The 18083-nt window shown below is 50.5% G+C and overlaps 1 protein-coding gene across 1 annotated transcript in view; it reads left to right on the forward strand.

Annotated features, from left to right (window-relative positions):
- The window catches only part of PLCH1 (phospholipase C eta 1), a 37781-nt gene that overhangs the window by 13339 nt on the left and 6359 nt on the right, over positions 1-18083 (forward strand). The window contains exons 5-18 of the mRNA XM_049775236.1: positions 823-993; positions 4727-4820; positions 5089-5292; positions 5908-6028; positions 6426-6597; positions 7148-7255; positions 12120-12281; positions 13177-13248; positions 13799-13890; positions 14370-14467; positions 14861-15040; positions 15353-15460; positions 16249-16373; positions 17167-17251. Of these exons, the coding sequence (XP_049631193.1) occupies positions 823-993; positions 4727-4820; positions 5089-5292; positions 5908-6028; positions 6426-6597; positions 7148-7255; positions 12120-12281; positions 13177-13248; positions 13799-13890; positions 14370-14467; positions 14861-15040; positions 15353-15460; positions 16249-16373; positions 17167-17251 (1792 nt within the window). The remainder of the gene's footprint in view (positions 1-822; positions 994-4726; positions 4821-5088; positions 5293-5907; positions 6029-6425; positions 6598-7147; positions 7256-12119; positions 12282-13176; positions 13249-13798; positions 13891-14369; positions 14468-14860; positions 15041-15352; positions 15461-16248; positions 16374-17166; positions 17252-18083) is intronic.

The raw sequence follows: 18083 nt of genomic DNA on the forward strand, positions 1-18083 counted from the left end.
CTCAGGCTAAAGACTGTAGATTTTTGAGTTGCATTTTCAATGTACTTTTGAAAATAGAGCAGGATTGGGGCCTGAGTGATGGTGCAGTGGTAGGGCTATATTGCCTTGGACACAGCTGACCCAGTACGAACCTCAGTTTGATCCCTGGTGTCTCATATGGTCCCTCAAGCCAGGAGTGATTTCTGGGTGCATAGCCAGGAGTAACCCCTGAACGTCACCAGATGTGGCCCTAAAACCAAGACAAGAAAAAATAGAGCAGGGTTAATGGGGCTGAAGCAATAGCACAGTGGGCTGGGTGCTTGGCTTGCATATAGCTGACCCGAGTTTGATCTCTGGCATTCTGTGTGGTTCTCCGGGCACCACCAGGAGTGACCCCTGAACACTCCATCACCAGGCCCCACTGCACTGATCACAGAGCCAGTAGTAATCCCTGAACTCTATCAGTGTGCCCCTCATTTTTACTTATTTATATGTCTTTTATTTGATGTTTGAGCCTCTCCTGGAAGAATTGTTTATTGATGTTTTTAAGTTTTTGGGTTACAATTGGGGATGTTCAGGGCTTCCTCCTGGCTCTGTACTCAGGGATCACTCCTGGTGGTGCTTGGGGGACCATATAGGGTGCTGAGGATTGAATCTGAGTTGGGTGTGTGTGAGGCAAACACCCTCCCTGCTGTCCTCTTTCCGGCCCCTGTTTGCTTCTTTTTATCCCCATTGTGGATGATATGCTCTAGGCCTCACGCTGCGTGTGGGAAGGGGTAGCACAGTGGGGGTGCCATGCATGGCAGGAAAGGCCAGAGGTGGGCCTGTCTGCTGTCTCCACAGGAAGCAGACACAGATGAGAACCGTGGCACGCTGACCTTGGAGGAGTTCTGTGTCTTCTATCGAATGATGTCACTGAGGCGGGACCTGTACATGCTGCTTCTCAGCCACAGTGACAGGAAGGACCATCTCACGGCTGATGAGCTGGCACAGTTCCTTAGGGTGGAACAAAAGGTAAACCCAGGCGAAGGAGCTGGGGGGGGGTGATCCCCCACATACACATATACCTGCATGGATCCTGCTGTGTGCAGGGAACTTGCTCAGGCCCGTGGAACCTTGTGGCTGGCAGTAGACTTGTAGCAGTGCGGACAGGAGACAGGTCTTATATGTGGGAAGGCACAGAAATGACCGAGCCCCTGTGTGTCTGGGAGCACTTTGCTGCAAGCCTGCTGGGCAGCTCCTGGGAAGGGGCCTGAGTGGAGAAGAGCATCGTCCACCCTCCTCAGTCTGAGTTTGCAGAGGCAGGTCAGTTCCTATGTGTCCTTGGGGGAGAAATAGCCACTTTTGGCCCTGCTGGGTTGAATGAAGCCAGTGACGGCTGCAGTGGGGCCTGGTGATGGAGAGACCTGGACTCAGTTAATTATCTCCAGTAGCTTGAAGCCACACATGGTGTCAGGAAATCTGTAATAATCCCTGTCAGTATGGGGCGCAGCCTTAGAGGGAGAGATGAGTGTCTTACAAACATGATGTTATTTTCTTTAAATTGAAGAAACCCATGGCAGCATTATCAAGCTGTTTTAGGATAACAAGCTGCAAATGCATGCCTCCGCCTGAGGGCCAGCAACCTCCTCACCATCAATGGAACTCTGGCCCCCCCAGCCTTACCACCTTCCTGTCCAAATACCCTTGGATCTGTGGAAAGAATCTTAAGTGTGTGTCCCAACAACCAGAAAACCAGCAGCCAGTTTCTCAAGGCTGCAGAGCAGCAGGAAAAACACTCCCCAGGTGTTTGATGAGAAGGGTAGTCAGCAAAGAGAACTCAGGAAGGACATCCCACATAGATTAAACTCTCATGGCTTCAAAAAGTGGGCCTTTGTGATTTAGGAAAACCAGTGGGAGGAACAATATCATCCTTAGATTCCGCCAGCAAAGGCTAGACTCTTGTGTGGTGGGTCTCATTGTCAGCAGGTCCAATGGACCTGCAGGGTGAACAGGGCCCCATATGGGGTAGACCAGTTGTTAAGGGAACCCTAAGAGCCTGCTGGAGAGAAAGGAAAAGTGAGTCCAATTCATGAGCTCCACTGGCTTGGTAGGGGAGTGGAGCAGAATAGTGGCTGAATTCTCAGCTGGAACCCTGTGAAGGGTTTCATTCTTGAACCTTCCACCTCATCTGCTCTCACACAATCACATGGGCAGGGCTGGGTTTGTCTTGGACTCACTGATGGCAAGGAGTGAGCCAGGATAGGGGTGTGTATGTGTGAGGGTTCCTGGGCCCGTTGCCTTTGGAGCACTGAGAACCAAGAATGAATGAATGAGGAGCCGGCCAGACTGATAGGACAACAGATAGGACACTTCTTGCTTGTGGCCAACCTGGTTCAATTCCTGGCATTTCTTTTTTTGGGGGGGGGGGGATTTTGGCCATACCCGGCGATGCTCAGGGGTTACTCCTGGCTGTCTGCTCAGAAATAGCTCCTGGCAGGCACGGGGACCATATGGGACCATGATGATGATTTTAAGCAAAAGGTACGTTAGTGGGAAGACATGACTGATCGGGACCTGGGCTGTGGGCATGCTTGTTTTTCACCCACCCAGATGGACTCAGTCTCAGCAACACAGAAACATAGCCGTAGATCACGTATAAGGTGATGACTAGAGAAAAACCTCAGTGACATGGTGATTCCATAGTAGTTTGAGAAGAATCATTGAGGCATTGCCTCCTGGAGGGAGGTCCTGGCAGGGACCTGGGGGCCACCTCTGTTCTAAGCACTTCAGTCTTTCCTTACTTAAACATGTGTATGTTCTTTGAAGTAAAAAAGATCAAAATGTACATTGTGCTTCTTTGCTGGGCATGCTGTGAAAATCACTAAGTTATGGGCCTGAAAGAATGGAAAATAGTAATTCTTGGTGCACACACACACACACCAACATACATATACACACACACTGACATACACATATACACATACAATATACCAACACACACATATTATCAACACACACATATACATATGCACACTGACGCATACTGACAGACATATAGACATGCGCACACACTGACACATCAACATACACATATACAAACGCAAACACTAACCCCAACATATAGACAAGCACACACACGGATACATAGACATACACACCAAAACACACAAACACATATACACACACGGACACAGACATATACACATGTATACAGTGACACAGACATAGATATGCACATACACTGACACACATACACACCTGACACAGACACATAGATATGCATACACACTGATACATGCACACAGAGACACACACGAATGCATACATATACATATGTACACACACTGATACTTATTGACACGGACATATAGATTTGCACACACACCAAAACATGTACATATGAACCACACTGGGACCATAACATGCATCAGCACACACATATACACATGCACACACCAACATACTGGCACACAGATACACACATGCATTCATGCACACATCAACACATGTCCATACATACCAACTCATACACACACATAAATACAAAGGCACACATACTCACACACACGCACACCCACACACATGCCCATGAGGGCACAGTCCTGCAGAGAGTTTCAATGCAATTAGACTTTTTTTAAAAAATTGAATTTCAGGGGCCCGGAGAGATAGCACAGCGGCGTTTGCCTTGCAAGCAACCGATCCAGGACCAGAGGTGGTTGGTTCGAATCCCAGTGTCCCATATGGTCCCCCGTGCCTGCCAGGAGCTATTTCTGAGCAGACAGCCAGGAGTAACCCCTGAGCACTGCCGGGTGTGGCCCCAAAACAAACAAACAAAAACAAACAGAAAAAAATTGAATTTCACTAAAGCCTAGAGTGGAAAACTTGCTGGATGTCGGAATCTCTGTGAAATACCTTTAACTGTGAAACACGGCTCCAGTCTGCACTTCTTGTTGCTCTGCATATTCACACATTTACAGAAGGAACAACTGCAAGGGCTTCCCAGGAACAGGCTCCCTGCATCCCCTAAAGGAGTCGGCTGGGTCCAGTGGCACCAAGTCTGTGATGTGGGCCAGGCAGGCAAGAGGCCTCAAGGGCAATGCTGCTTTCTGCCTTTTTTTTTTTTCCTTTGGTTTTTGGGCCACACCCAGCGTTGCTCAGGGGTTACTCCTGGTTGTCTGCTCAGAAATAGCTCCTGGCAGGCACGGGGGACCATATGGGACACCGGGATTCGAACCAACCACCTTTGGTCCTGGATCGCTGCTTGCAAGGCAAACGCCGCTGTGCTATCTCTCCGGGCCCTGCTTTCTGCCTTGAGTCCCAGTACCACTTCCTCAGCACCATCAGTGAATGCTGCACTCAGGGTGTCCTCAGAGTCTTTCCTCCTGCCCTGCTCAAGATGTCTGCACAGAGATCTCTTTCCCCCATCAGCTCAGGGTGTCTGCACAAAGATCTCTCTCTCTTCCACCATCCTGCACATGCTTGTCACAAGGGGAGGTGTATGAACCTCCCCTTGGTGCAGCAAACAACTGTGTGGGGCTTTGTGTTTGCCCCTGTCCTTCCCTGCTGCTAAGGGCATGGGAGCTATCAGGTTGTCCTTGGTGATGGGGACAGAAGCTGCTTTTTTAGGGGACAGTGCAGGGATGAAGTTGCTGTGACAGCCCCACCGGGCCCCAGTGCCCTGTTGCACTGGTGCAGAACTTGGGGAGCTGTTTAGTAGGGAAGCCAGGAAACTGGCTTCTCTTACCCATCCTTGTCTCTCCTGTAGATGAACAATGTGACCCCCGAGTACTGTTTTGACATCATACAGAAGTTTGAAGTGTCAGAAGAAAATAAAGCAAATGGGGTCCTTGGTATTGAAGGTAAGGAAACTAGCACTTTGTCCCTTCTGGGACAGGTGTGGACTTCAGTCAGTGCTGGGATGTTTTCAGAACAAGATAGCGTGTGGTCACATAGGTCCTCCCCAAGTCTATAGCCCAAGCCCTCCCCAAGGCCTCTCTGAGTCTAAGTCCTCTCTCAGCCCTCCTCATGGCCAGTGTGACTGTCCCTGTGAAGCTTGGAACAGACTAGCTGGTAGATCAGAGCATGAGGTGTAGCTGCTGCTAGTCCACCCCTACCTCATCCTCCCAGGCTTCACCCGCTTCCTGCGCAGCCCGGCCTGTGACATCTTCAACCCACTGCACCACTCTGTGCACCAGGACATGGAGCAGCCGCTGAGCAGCTACTACATCGCTGCCTCGCACAACACCTACCTGACGGGTGACCAGCTGCTGTCCCAGTCCCGAGCCGACATGTATGCCCGAGTGCTGCGGGATGGCTGCCGCTGTGTGGAAGGTGCATGTGGGGTCAGAGCAGGGCGTGGGATCAGACTTGTCACTGACCCTTCCCTTCTCTGGAGACTCGGGGCTCAGAGCCAGTGGCAGGAAGGGTGCTTGTGTTATCTGGCAGGGCCTGCTGGGGCCATTTCAGCCATGCTCAGCCTGGCTGTGGAGCCAGCTATCTGGAAACTGAGGTCCTGTATTTGGGGGCCCCCAAGGCTGGGCAGTATGTGGCCAGCAGCTTGGCTAGGGAGAGGAGGGGAAAACCCCTTTGAGGGGCCCTGGAGGCTGCTCACTGCCCTGCGGAATCTCCTGTCTGCACCCGGAAACCAGCCTCACTGCTAGCCCATGAACTCAGCAGACAGGAGTGCCACAGGCTCCATGGCCTGACACTCGGGACCGAGGGCGGGTGCACTGACAATGGCTCCTGATCACCTTCTTTCCTCTCTTTCCTCTGTCCTCACATACCCTCCCTCCCTCTCTCTCTCTCTCTCTCTCTCTCTCTCTCTGTCTCTCTCTCTCCTCTTCCTCTCTTCTCTCTTTTCTCTTTTCTACTTCCCTCCCTCTCTCTCCTCTCTTTCTCCTCTCTGTCTCTCTCCTCTCTTTTTCCCTCTCTCCTTCTCGCTCTCAGTGGACTGCTGGGATGGGCCCGATGGGGAGCCAGTGGTGCATCACGGTTACACCCTCACCTCCAAGATCCTCTTCCGGGATGTGGTGGAGACCATCAATAAATATGCCTTTGAGAAGAACGAGTGAGTGGAGTACTGCTTAGGCCTTTCCAGCCATCTGGGGTTCTGTGGAGTTGGGGTGACCATGGCAGCTGCTGTCCTCATGCTTCCTTCCACTCTGCCTCTGCTTGGCTTTTGTCAGGAGGTGTGGGGCGATTTGGGCGATTTCGGATGATGCTTGGGGCTGACTCCTGGTGGGCTCAGACACCCTGTTTAGTGTCAGGGATGGAACCTGGGTGAGACGCACGGAGGCCAGTGTCCTCCTTGCTATGCCATTGTCTCTGCTTTACCCCCTGGTGACTGTGCTGGAGGCTGGTTCTGCCTTTGCCCTCTGGCTCTCAGTGGGAGCCAGTTTATCTTACAGGCCTGGTTAGTCACACTGGAAGTGTGTCCCTGCTAATCTGCCCTCCTCCTGATGCAGCTTCCCCGTGATCCTGTCCCTGGAGAACCACTGCAGCATCCCCCAGCAGAGGAAGCTAGTCCAGCATCTCAAGGGCATCCTGAGGGATAAGCTGGACCTCTCCGCCGTGCACCCAGGCGATGGCAGGCAACTTCCGAGTCCCCTCAGCCTAAAGGGCAAGATCCTGGTCAAGGTGGGGGCTGAAGGGATGGGGACTGGGGAGCATCCTGGGGAAGATGAAGAGCCTGGGGATTGTGGACGCCTGGCCTGAAGGGAAGGTTCTAGTACAGGGGGAGGGTACAGCCGGGCTCGAGGCCACAATGGGTGAGGCTTTCTCATCAGCTCTGTGGCCACAGAGCTGAGTTTCCACAAAGGTGCAGCAAGGTTATAGAAAGTGGGGTTCTATGGAAGACACTACAGAGGGTGGGTGGGGTTCAGGGTGGGGGATGACAGGGACAGGTAAACACTTCCATTCTGCCACGTACCTTGCCATCCTAAATGCACAAACCTCATGAATATTACTGTGATCCTGTGTGGATCCCATGATCCTTTTACTTGTGTGGATCTCATGACCCTGGCCCCCTTGTGGATTCCATGATCTTGTCCCCTGTATGAATCCCATGATCCTGTCCTGTGCTCCATGTCATTTGCCAGCCGGCCTTCACTCACCCATGTCTGCTGTCCCCTCCGAGTCTGGCACCTCCTCTGGTGCACATGAACAATGGGACTTGCTTCTATTCCAGGGTAAGAAGTTGCCCACGTACCTGGCGTCGGATGCAGAGGAGGGGGAGGTGTCTGATGAAGACAGTGCAGATGAGCTGGAGGATGAGTGCAAGTTCCGGCCGAGGCCTGTGAGTGCAAGAGATGCAGGGACAGGGTGGGGGAGTGGTCTCTGGGGGGTACTGTGGGCTGTGTGGATGGGATGGGGGTGCTGTGATTTTGTGGATGGGATGGGGATGTGTGTGTTGGTTTGTGGCTGGAGTTGGCAGCAGAGATCTGAGCAGGAAGTGAGTTGCCTCAGGCCCGGCACAGTACCCTAGATCTCCTGTAGGTAGCAACACAGAGTCCAGGACATCAGGGTCGAGTTTCCTGCTGTGTTCCCCAGGTCCCCAGTGCCACACGATTCCAGTGCAGGCCTGAAGGTACCGCTTCTTACTCATGGTAGGTGGCAGCACAGTTGGAAGGGGCTCTGCTCCCCAGAATCATTTTCCACGGTGGAGATGCCACAGCTGTCCCTTTCCAAATGGAGAAACTTTTTTTTTTTTTGTATTTGGGCCTCACTCCTGGCTCAGTGCTCCTGGTGCTGGGGATTAAAACTATGTCAGAGCAAGTGCCCTCTCCACTGTATTATCCCTCCAACCTGGAGTGATTTCTTGCTTATTTGAGGCCAATACTACATAAGGAAATTGTAACTGTAATTCAGAATCTCCCTAAGAATAAACGTCCTGGTCTAGAGGGATGTACTGGTGAGTTCTATCAACCTTCAGAAAAGATTTACTGCCTCGACTCCTTAAGCTCTTTGAAAACATCGGAGACATGGGAATCCTTCCTGACACCTTCTATGAAGCTAATATCACACTAATACCCAACGCAGACAGAGGCTTTCCCAGAAAAGAAAATTTCAGACTGATATTCCTGATAAATGTCAATGCAAAATTCTTAAGAAAATCTTAGCTTAAAATAAAAGAAAATCTTAGCTAACCGAATCCAACAGCATATCAAACAAACAAACAAACAAATAACCCCCCCAATACACCTTGATCAAGTAGGATTCATTCTGGGGATTTAGCATACACAAGTCTGTTGGCATAATACACTATATTAATAAAAGGAAAGATAACCATATTATGTCAATTGATGCAGAGAAAGCTTTTGACAAGATCCAACATTGATTCATGATAAAAATAATTCTCAACAGGGGTCCAGAGTGATAGCACAGTGGTAGGGCATTTTGCCTTGCTTGTGGCCAACCTGGATGGTCCTGATTTCTATCTCCAGCATCCCATATGGTCCCCTGAGCCTGCCAGGAGCAATTTCTGAGCACAAAGTCAGGAGTAACCCCTGAGTGCTGTTGGTGTGGCCCAATAACCACACACACACACACACACACACACACACACAAGAAAATTTCTTAATAGAAAAAGGGTAGGTGGAACATTCCTCAAGAGAGAGGGTCATCTATAACAAACCCAGGGCCAATGTCATTTTAGTTTTACTTTGGGGCCACACCCATTGTGCTCAGGCATTAGTCTTGGCTCTGCACATGGGAATTATTCCTGGTGGGGCTTAGTGGACCATAAGGGATGTTGGGGATTGAACCCAGTTTGACTGGACTGCAACAAATGTTCTACCCTGTGTACTATCATTCTGACCTCTCCATTATCTTTCTTTTTTGGTTTTTGGGTCACACCCGGCAGCAATCAGGGGTTACTCCTGACTTTGCACTCAGAAATCGCTCCTTGCAGGCTCGGGGGATCATATGGTATGCTGGGATTCAAACCACCATCTGTCCTGGGTTGGCTGTGTTCAAGGCAAACACCCTACCACTGTGCTATCTCTCTGGTCCCTCCATTATTATTTTTTAAGTAAATTTTTAATTGAATGATTACAAAATAGTTACAAAGTTGTTAATTATTGAGTTTCAATCATACAGTATTCATCATCCATCTCTCACCAGTGCATATTTCTTGCCAGTCTTCCTAGTTTGTTTCCCACCCTCTCCCCTGGCCTACCTTCTGCAGCTTCTATAATGATTCCCCTCTTCACTTCATCTCTACCCTCCTAGTATTTGTTGCTGTTGCTATGTTTTGGGCCACACTCAGTGGCGCTCAGAAGTTACTCCTGGCAGATTCTGGGACCATATGGGATGTTAGGGATCAAAACCAGGTCAGCTGCATACAAAGCAAACACCCTACCCACTGTACTATCACTCCAGCCTCTAATATCAGTCTTTTTTTGTTTATCTGTTTTTGTTTTTTGGCCACACCTGGTGAGACTCAGGGATTATTTCTGGCTATGCGCTTAGAAATCGCCGCTGACTTGGGAGACTATTTGGTACGCTGGGGGATCAAACCGTGGTCTGTCCTAGGTTAGTGTGTGTAAGGCAAACATCCTACTGCCTGCGCCACCGCTCTAGCCCCAAGTATCATTCCTTTTTTTTTGTTTGTTTTTGTTTTTCGGGCCACACCCATTTGATACTCAGGGGTTACTCCTGTCTAAGCGCTCAGAAATTGGCCCTGGCTTGGGGGGACCTTATGGGACGTGGGGGGATCGAACTGCGGTCCCTCCTTGGCTAGCGCTTGCAAGACAGACACCTTACCTCTAAGTGCCACCTCGCCGGCCCTCGAAGTATCATTCTTTTTTTTGTTTGTTTGTTTGTTTTGTTTGTTTTTGGGCCACACCCGGCGGTGCTCAGGGGTTACTCCTGGCTGTCTGCTCAGAAATAGCTCCTGGCAGGCACGGGGGACCATATGGGACACCGGGATTCAAACCAACCACCTTTGGTCCTGGATCAGCTGCTTGCAAGGCAAATGCCGGGGTGCTATCTCTCTGGGCCCCGAAGTATCATTCTTAATGTTGGAAAACTGAAACCATTTTCTCTGAGATCAGGCACAAGGCAAGTATGTCCACTGTCTCCACTTTTACTTAATAAAGTTTTAGAAGGTACAGCAATCAGGCAAGAAAAATAAAGCAAAGGAATCCAAATTGAATAAGAAGTTAGATTATCATGATTTCAGATGATATGAGAAATACATAGGAGGAGCCAGAGAAATAGCATGGTGATAGGGCATTTGCCTCGCCTGCAGAAGGATGGTGGTTCAAATCCCAGCATCCCATATGGTCCCCTGAACCTGCCAGGAGCAATTTCTGAGCGTAGAGCCAGGAGTAACCCCTGAGCATTGCTGGTGTGACCCCAAAACAAACAAACAAACAAAAAATATATACATTGGAGATCCTAAAGAACCCACATAAACGCTCCTAGAAACAATACAGCCTCCAAAAGTTAATACACAAAAGTGGGTTGCATTCTTTTATACAAAAAAATGAATCAGAAGAGAATTTCAAGGAGTCTATCGCAGTTAAAATAGTATCCAAAAACATCAAGTATCTAGGAATCAATGTTAATTTATTAAAAATGACGTGGGAGTTCTATACCATAACTTTAAATCACTTTAGAAGGAGATAAAAGACTTTAGGATGGGGCTGGAGGGATAGCACAGTGGAAGGACGTTTGCCTTGCACATGGCTGACTTGGGACAACCCATATGGTCCCCTGAGCCTGCCAGGAGCGGTTTCTGAGCACAGAGCCGCACAGAGCCAGGAGTAATCCCTGAGCGCTGCTGGTGTGGCCCAAAAACAAAACAAAACAAAAAAAGAAGACTTTAAGAGATGGAAAAACATTCCATGCTCATGGATTGGAAGAATCAATATTGCTAAAATAACTATTCTACCTATAGACTCAATGCAGTCATCATCCAAATTCAGGTGATGTTCTTCAAGGACATAAATAAGTAACTACTAAAGTTTGTATGGACTCAGAAGAGACCACAAATAACCAAAGGCATGCTGAAAAATAAGAAATATGTTGGAGCTGTTTTATAAAGCTAGAGGGATCAAAACTGCCTGGTACTGGAATAAAGATAGACTCACATCACTGGGTCAAAATTGAATACCCAATAAAACTGAATACAGATGTATAATTAATTTTTGTGTTGTTTTGTTTTTGTTTTTTGGACCATACCCAGAGGCGCTCAGGAATTACTCCTGGCTCTGCCCTCAGAAATCGCTACTGGCAGGCTCAGGGGACCATATGGGATCAGGAATTGAAACCTGGTTTATACAGATTGACTGTGTGCAAGGCAAACATTCTCTTGTTGTGTTATTACTCTGGCCCTGTACAGTTACTTTTTTTTTTAGTACAGTTAATTTTTGATAAAGGAACTGAATACATGAAATGGAGAAAAGATAGCTTTTTCAACAAGTAGTCTGTTGAAAACTGTCTGGGAAAACAATAACTACAGTTAAGCTGTACCCATTTCTCATACCTTACACAAAAGTTAATTTAAAGATCGAATTTAAAGAGATCAAAGACCTTGAAGTTAAACTATTAAGTACATTGAGGAAAATATAGGAAGAATACTCCAAGATTTTGTATCTCAAAGACATCTTCAATGATTTGATACCACTGGCAAAAGGCAACACAATAAAAGGTCCCTGTTCCCCCTTTCCTTTCTCATCTTCTTCCTTCCCATCTTGATTTCTTTTCTTCTTCTCCCTAAGCTCTGGAGTCAAGGTGATATAGGATGCATATCCCTCCTTTACTTCATTACATTTTCTCAGATATCACAGTTACCACAGATAGGTGAGCTCATCCTGTGTATGTCTTTCTTTTAGTGACTTCCTTCACTCAACATGAGATCTTCCCGATCCATCCAAGTCACAGCCAATTGCATGATTTCATCATCCTTTGCAGCTGCCAAGTATTCAATTATATACATGTATTGTGTGTTCATGAGCCATTTATCTGTAGGTTGATTTCGTGTCTTAGCTGTTGTACTGAGTGTACCATGAACCATAGTGTGCTTACATCCTTTTGAACAAAGGCTTTTAAGTCCCGGGGTTGATGCTTGAAAGTGGAATTGCTGAGTCATATGGCAACTCAATTCTGAGTTGACTGAGGTTCCTCCCTGAACATGGATGTCCCACTGCCCACAGAGTGATGGGAGCAGTGAGCACCACGCAGAGACTTCCACCCGCAGGAAGCTGGAGTTGCTGCTGAGGGAGTCGAGGGCCCGAGACCGGGAGGACACAGACAGCTTTACCGTGCGGGCACTGCTGCAGGCCACACGTGAGGGCCTAGATGCCCACCTGCCACAGGTAAGCGCTATCTGTCCAGGCATGAGACTTGTTCTGTGGTCCTCTCTGACATGGTATTCTCTGTACTCCTTGATAACGTCCTCTGTCCCTTCCCTAACAGTGTCCTCTCTCTCCTTGGCTGCCCTTCCCTGTCTGCTTGTTCTCATGTTTATGTGATGCCTCATGACTGACAGAAGCTTCTGAACTTTTTTAATGGGTATCCACCAGGCGAGGCTGGTCAGGACTGTCCTGCTGAAGCCCTTGTCCATCTTTGATGTTTGGGGATGGCCAGTGGCTACCCCCAGAAAGGGTGGGCATTTCATCTATGCTGGCATCCAGGCCAGAGTGGGCGCTGGGTGAATGCTCCCAGAGAATGCTCCCGCTGGCCAAGGGATTCAGCTCCCATTATGATGAGTTCAGATGCAGAAAACCTCAGGCAGTTCAAGGGAAAGGGATTGGGGCCCATCATAGGTGGGTTCCCTCAGTGTCTGGCATGACAAGTGTCTCTTCTGGTGAGAACACACTTTGGAACGGGACCAGCCAGGGCCTCACTGGACTTGGGAGGTGGCCCGAGCTGGTTTTCCAGTTGTATGTGGGACAACATGGGAATTAAGCTCAAGACCTCACACTCCCAAGGAGGTGCTTTGCTGTTGAGCTGCCCTTGGGGCCTTAAATAGCCATCTTGAAGCTGCTTTGTCCCCCACAAGATTATCGCCTGCTCAGTGCTGGGGCTGGGGCTGGTTAGAGCCACCTGTTGAGCCACTTGCCCCAGGAACTACTGTCCTTACATCTTACGGCGGCGGGTGCTGGGCTCCCCACATGGGCATCTCTGTCAACCTGGGGGGATAGAGCTGAGCTGGAGGGTGTGGCCAGGGAGGCCAGCCCGAGGAGAGAGGAGTGACTGTGGTTCCTCCAGTGCCCTGACGCCAAGGACAACCAGAAGAAGACACACACGCGCACTCTCGTTGCTGGTCTCGGAAAGCAGAAGGTAGGGACCGGGACTTTGGGCAGGGCCTGGGCCAAGTGCCCAGCTGGGGTTCACAGGGCGCCCCCCAGGTGACAGAGATACTTTCCAGTTTCTGGATTTCTGTTCCTTCAAAGTGTCAGAACCTGTCAGGAGTGCAGGCAGTTAATGTTCCTACTGGTCATCCCAGCCAGGATGTGCATTGTGAACGTGGAATCACCCAGGCCAGCAGGAAAGGGGTCCCTGCCATTATCCAGGGGGACAGAAGACTGGGTAGTCCTGGTAGGGCGCTGGGGGCTGGACTATGCTAGAGCATGCAAGTGGGCCCCTTAGGCATGGCAGTAACATGCCATTTGCTCATGATCTGTAACTGTCTACACTGTGCCCTTTGGCTGAGTCCTCAGCCTGAGACTAAGTATAAACCCTCCCAGAGCCTGATCCAGCTCTGCTGTGTTAGGGGAATAATGGCTAGCAGGGGCTGGCAGGCTGGGCAGTGAAGGTGTGGGGGTATGGGCCTGGGGGGGGTCTGTCAGCATCAGTTTGTCTCTTCCCATCACTGCTGCTTCTCTGCTAGAAAACCAAGAAGTCTCTGCCCAAGTCTTGTGGCTCTGATGAAGAGGACGAGGTACTCGTGAACTCCGGCAGGGAGGGTGGCCAGCTGTACAGGTGATCATGCCCTCCCAGGGTCTAGCCTACCCATCACCACAGGGAGAACCCACAAGAGCTCCTGGGGCTCTGGTGCATATGGAATCAGGAGCCCCTGATGTTCTGCAGTGTCTGCAGCTGGCTTTTTAGTAAAGCTTTAGTCAGCTGCAGGGAGAGCAGGAGGGTCAGTGGAGAATTAGGGGAAGGTCAGTTGCAGGGTCATGGGGAGGGGTAGGGGAGGGACAGTGGGAGGGTCTCCGGAGATCAGCTTTAGGTCAGGGGAAGGGGACATGATGATGCCCAGGAGCTGTTCCCAGAGGATGTACAGGGTGCATTGAAGTTCCTGAGATGCAGCCCCAGGGCCATGCCAAGTGTGGGTCTGTGCCCTAACCCCTGGGTACCTCCACCCATAATATGCTGTGTCCCTTGTGATGGGCTATGCTGTGGACAGGGTCCTCTCAGCTCCCTGAACCCCCATATCCCCGGCTGTGTCTCCGCAGGCTGGGCCGCCGCAGGAAGACCATGAAGCTGTGCCGGGAGCTGTCGGACCTGGTGGTGTACACCAACTCTGTGGCTGCACATGACGTTGTGGAGGATGGTATGAGGGGGTGCCCCCATGGTAACCCTGCAGTCCTACCAGGAAAACATCATGCATTGGTTCCCAAATTTATGCTAAAGCTTTTCCAGAATGCCTCCTGGTCCTGACCTGGAACTACTTGAAGGCTGTTTGACACACAGCCAGTTGGGTCTTTAGCAAAGGCATTGAGGCCCAGAGAGTGGGCCTCTTTCTGGCTCTGCAGCTTCATGGACTACAGTTAGCCACCACAGGTTCTCAGGAAGAGTCAGTCACCCCAGCTGGACAAGGACCTTCTGGCCTCTCAGAAACGAGTCCCTGGCTCCCCGGGTGGCTGAGGAATGTCTCTCCCACTGGCCTGTCGACCAAGGGTCTGTGGCAAGCGTGTCCCCACAGCTCTGCCCACGTGTCCCCCAGAGTCCACCGGGAACGTGCTGTCCTTCAGTGAGGCCAGAGCCCACCAGCTGGTGCACCACAAGTGGGAGCAGCTCATGGCCTACAACCAGAGGCAGCTCACCCGGGTCTACCCCTCTGCCTACCGCATTGACTCCAGCAACTTCAACCCGCTGCCCTACTGGAACGCAGGCTGCCAGCTGGGTGGGTGCCCTCAGCCACTGTCTACACCACTGTCTGCAGCCGCTTTCTACCCACTATCAGCACCCACTATATGGAGTTAACACCAGCTATCTACCCACTGTCTGCACCCACTTTCTACATCTGCTTTCTTCACCTGTTGTTTTTACCCACTATATTCTATAGCATTAGTCCCTCTGTCTAGACCTGCTGTCTGCACCCACTGTCTATACTCACAGTCTGTACCCAGTATCTCTCTCACTATCTGTGCCCCCATCAGGTCCATGTTCCCCAGCTCCCCACTGCTGCCCATCTTTGACCCACTTTCCTCCACAGTGGCCCTCAACTACCAGTCCGAGGGGCGGATGATGCAGCTGAATCGCGCCAAGTTTGAGACCAACGGCAACTGCGGCTATGTGCTGAAGCCCCAGCAGATGTGCAGAGGTGCTGATGGGGTTGTGCTGATGGATCTGTTCATTTCTGAAGGGCCTGGGGCAGGCTCTGGGCCAGTGCAGCAGACCACCCAGTGCTGGGGTCCTGAGGACCCTGGTACTGTGGGTTTGGTTTGTGTCCCCAGATCCCAAGACCTGTCCCAGCTCAGCACAGCCAGATTTCTTGGCAGTGCTGAGGGTGCAATGAAGGGTGGACTCAGGCTTCAGGTTTGGCTCTAGGCCCCCTGACTCCTTCAGGCCCCTCCACGTCCCTCCCTGTCCACTCCCTCTCCCCCTGCCCTCGTCTCCTTCCCATGCCCACTCTCCCACACTCCCTCCTGGGATGAACTGCCTGAGTTTGAGGGTGCAGGACTGTTCTTGCAGAGACCAGGCTCTGAGCCCAAATCTGGCTTTTCTCCGACAGACTCTTGTTCTGCAGTTTCACCTGATCTGTTCGTGTGTGACTGTGCGCGCATGTATGTGCATGTTGTGTCTATATGTGACTGTGCATGTGACTAAGCACACGTGTGACTCACTGTGAGCATGTGTAACTGAGTACATGCTCATGCATGTGTGCATGTGTGACCAAGTATAGTGTATGTCTGTATGAGCATGTGACACGAGCGTGTACATGCACGTGTGACTGAGTATATAGGTATGCATGTGTGACTGGGTATGTGGCATGTGTCTACGCATGCATGGCAGAGTATGTAGATGAATGTTCATGCATGTGTGACTGCATGTTTGTGTGCTCTCAAGATACCAGCCTTACACTCTAACTTTGCTGTCTTTCCCATATAGGTACCTTCAACCCTTACTCGGGGGATCCACTTCCTGCTAACCCCAAAAAGCAACTCATTCTGAAAATCATCAGTGGTCAGCAACTCCCCAAACCTCCAGACTCTGTGTTTGGGGAACGAGGCGAGGCAAGTCGATGTCTCCCTGTCTCTCCTGTCCCTTTCCTGTCCCCCTCTTCTGTCTTTTTTTTTCTTCCTTTTCTGGGAAAATCATTAGGGCACTTCCAGGATTGATTAGAGGACACAGCTGTTCAGAGTGCACAGCTCTGGGTTCTGGGGCACCCCTTGGATCAAGTTGCAGGTTCATGGGAGTTAGTGTGACGTTGGCCTGTACTGCCACAAAGCAAGCCTTGCTCTTCCCTTGTCTTTCTGTGGACCCTTCAGTGATCACCTTGGCTGTTGGAGCCGCTGTTTATGAACAGGCCAGCATTTAAAGGCGTGGAAAAGCACCCTTGTAACGATTTGTTGCAAGTCAGCCCCTGAAGAGGTTGACTATAGAGGGATGGAGGATGAGGCCTTTCTCCTCCAGCTCGAACCACACGTCTGTTACCCTGTTCAGTCGGCGGTTCTGAGGTGGATGCGACAGGAAGAAAGCTAACAGGCAGTCAGGCTTCCAAAGAAAACAGCTCTTTATTCCGTGAAGAGGCCGAAGCCAAAAGGCCTAAGAATAGGCCCAGGACAAAAAGCCTCTCGCCTTCCACAGATCCTTGTTTTTATGCCCCAGAATCAGGTACCACCCAATGGTGGGATCAGGTACCGCCCAATGGTGGGAGCAGAATCAGGTACCACCTTAGGGTGGGAGCAGAATGCCAGGTCACGTCCTAGGGTAGGGCACAATCACCGATGATCAGGGTAGGGTCAGTAACATCATAATCCCATTAAAATGTTATGTACACAACAACGATTCCTTCTGTCCCTCTAGATCATCGATCCTTTTGTGGAAGTCGAGGTTCTTGGCTTGCCTGTTGACTGCTGTAAAGACCAAACCCGAGTGGTGGATGACAATGGTAAGGTGGCCCATGGACCTTCTGCACTGAATATTTAGGAAGCTGACTCTGCAGCGATAGAAGTATGTGTCTGTCGAGAGACCTACTGCCTGCCTGGCCTCTGTGTATCCTTCAGATCCTCTCAGACAGCAAACGGATGAGCCCAAGGCTGGTATTTGCTGTACTAGATGGATCATTCTCAGGACTCCTGTGGGCACAGAGCAGGAGGAACTCTTGATTCCATTCCTGACACTATATTGGGTCTCCTGACCGATTGGGAATGAGCCCTGCACATGGAATTTTTACTGCAGGCACTTTTACCTTTGCTATCCATCCTATGAAGGTCTTGCTTCCATGTATTTCCAGTCTCACCCATCTACTGGGCTCCCTCTGCCCCCCAGCTGAAACTGCAGTGGTGTTTCCCCAAGCTCTGGGCCCCTCAGCTGAGGAAGGAGTCACAAACATCATTCTCACAGGCTGCAGCTGGCCACCGCTGAAAGGGCTGTTTCAGGGGTCAGGCACACGTGTCATCCCCTTCAGTGCACCCGGAGGCCTGACCCACATAACAGAGCTCTGAGAGGGTCTAGACTACAGCTGGCTGCATGGCCTGGCCCTGTGAAGCTGCAGGAAGTGCTGCAGAGCACCCCCAGAAAGGCTGTTGACCCCTTTTACTGGGTCTTTGGTGAGGGGGCAGGGTGATCATTCTTTGGTGCTATTATTGAGCACAGGGTTATTCCTGTGGATACCTAGAAAGCTTCTGGAACATTCTGCAGTGCTTAAAAGCACTTTTTGTTTTGGTTTTTGGGTCACACCCTGCAGCACTCAGGGGTTACTCCTGGCTCTATGCTCATCA

Source organism: Suncus etruscus, chromosome 6 (assembly GCF_024139225.1).
Source record: "Suncus etruscus isolate mSunEtr1 chromosome 6, mSunEtr1.pri.cur, whole genome shotgun sequence".
In the NCBI taxonomy this organism is placed as follows: domain Eukaryota; kingdom Metazoa; phylum Chordata; class Mammalia; order Eulipotyphla; family Soricidae; genus Suncus; species Suncus etruscus.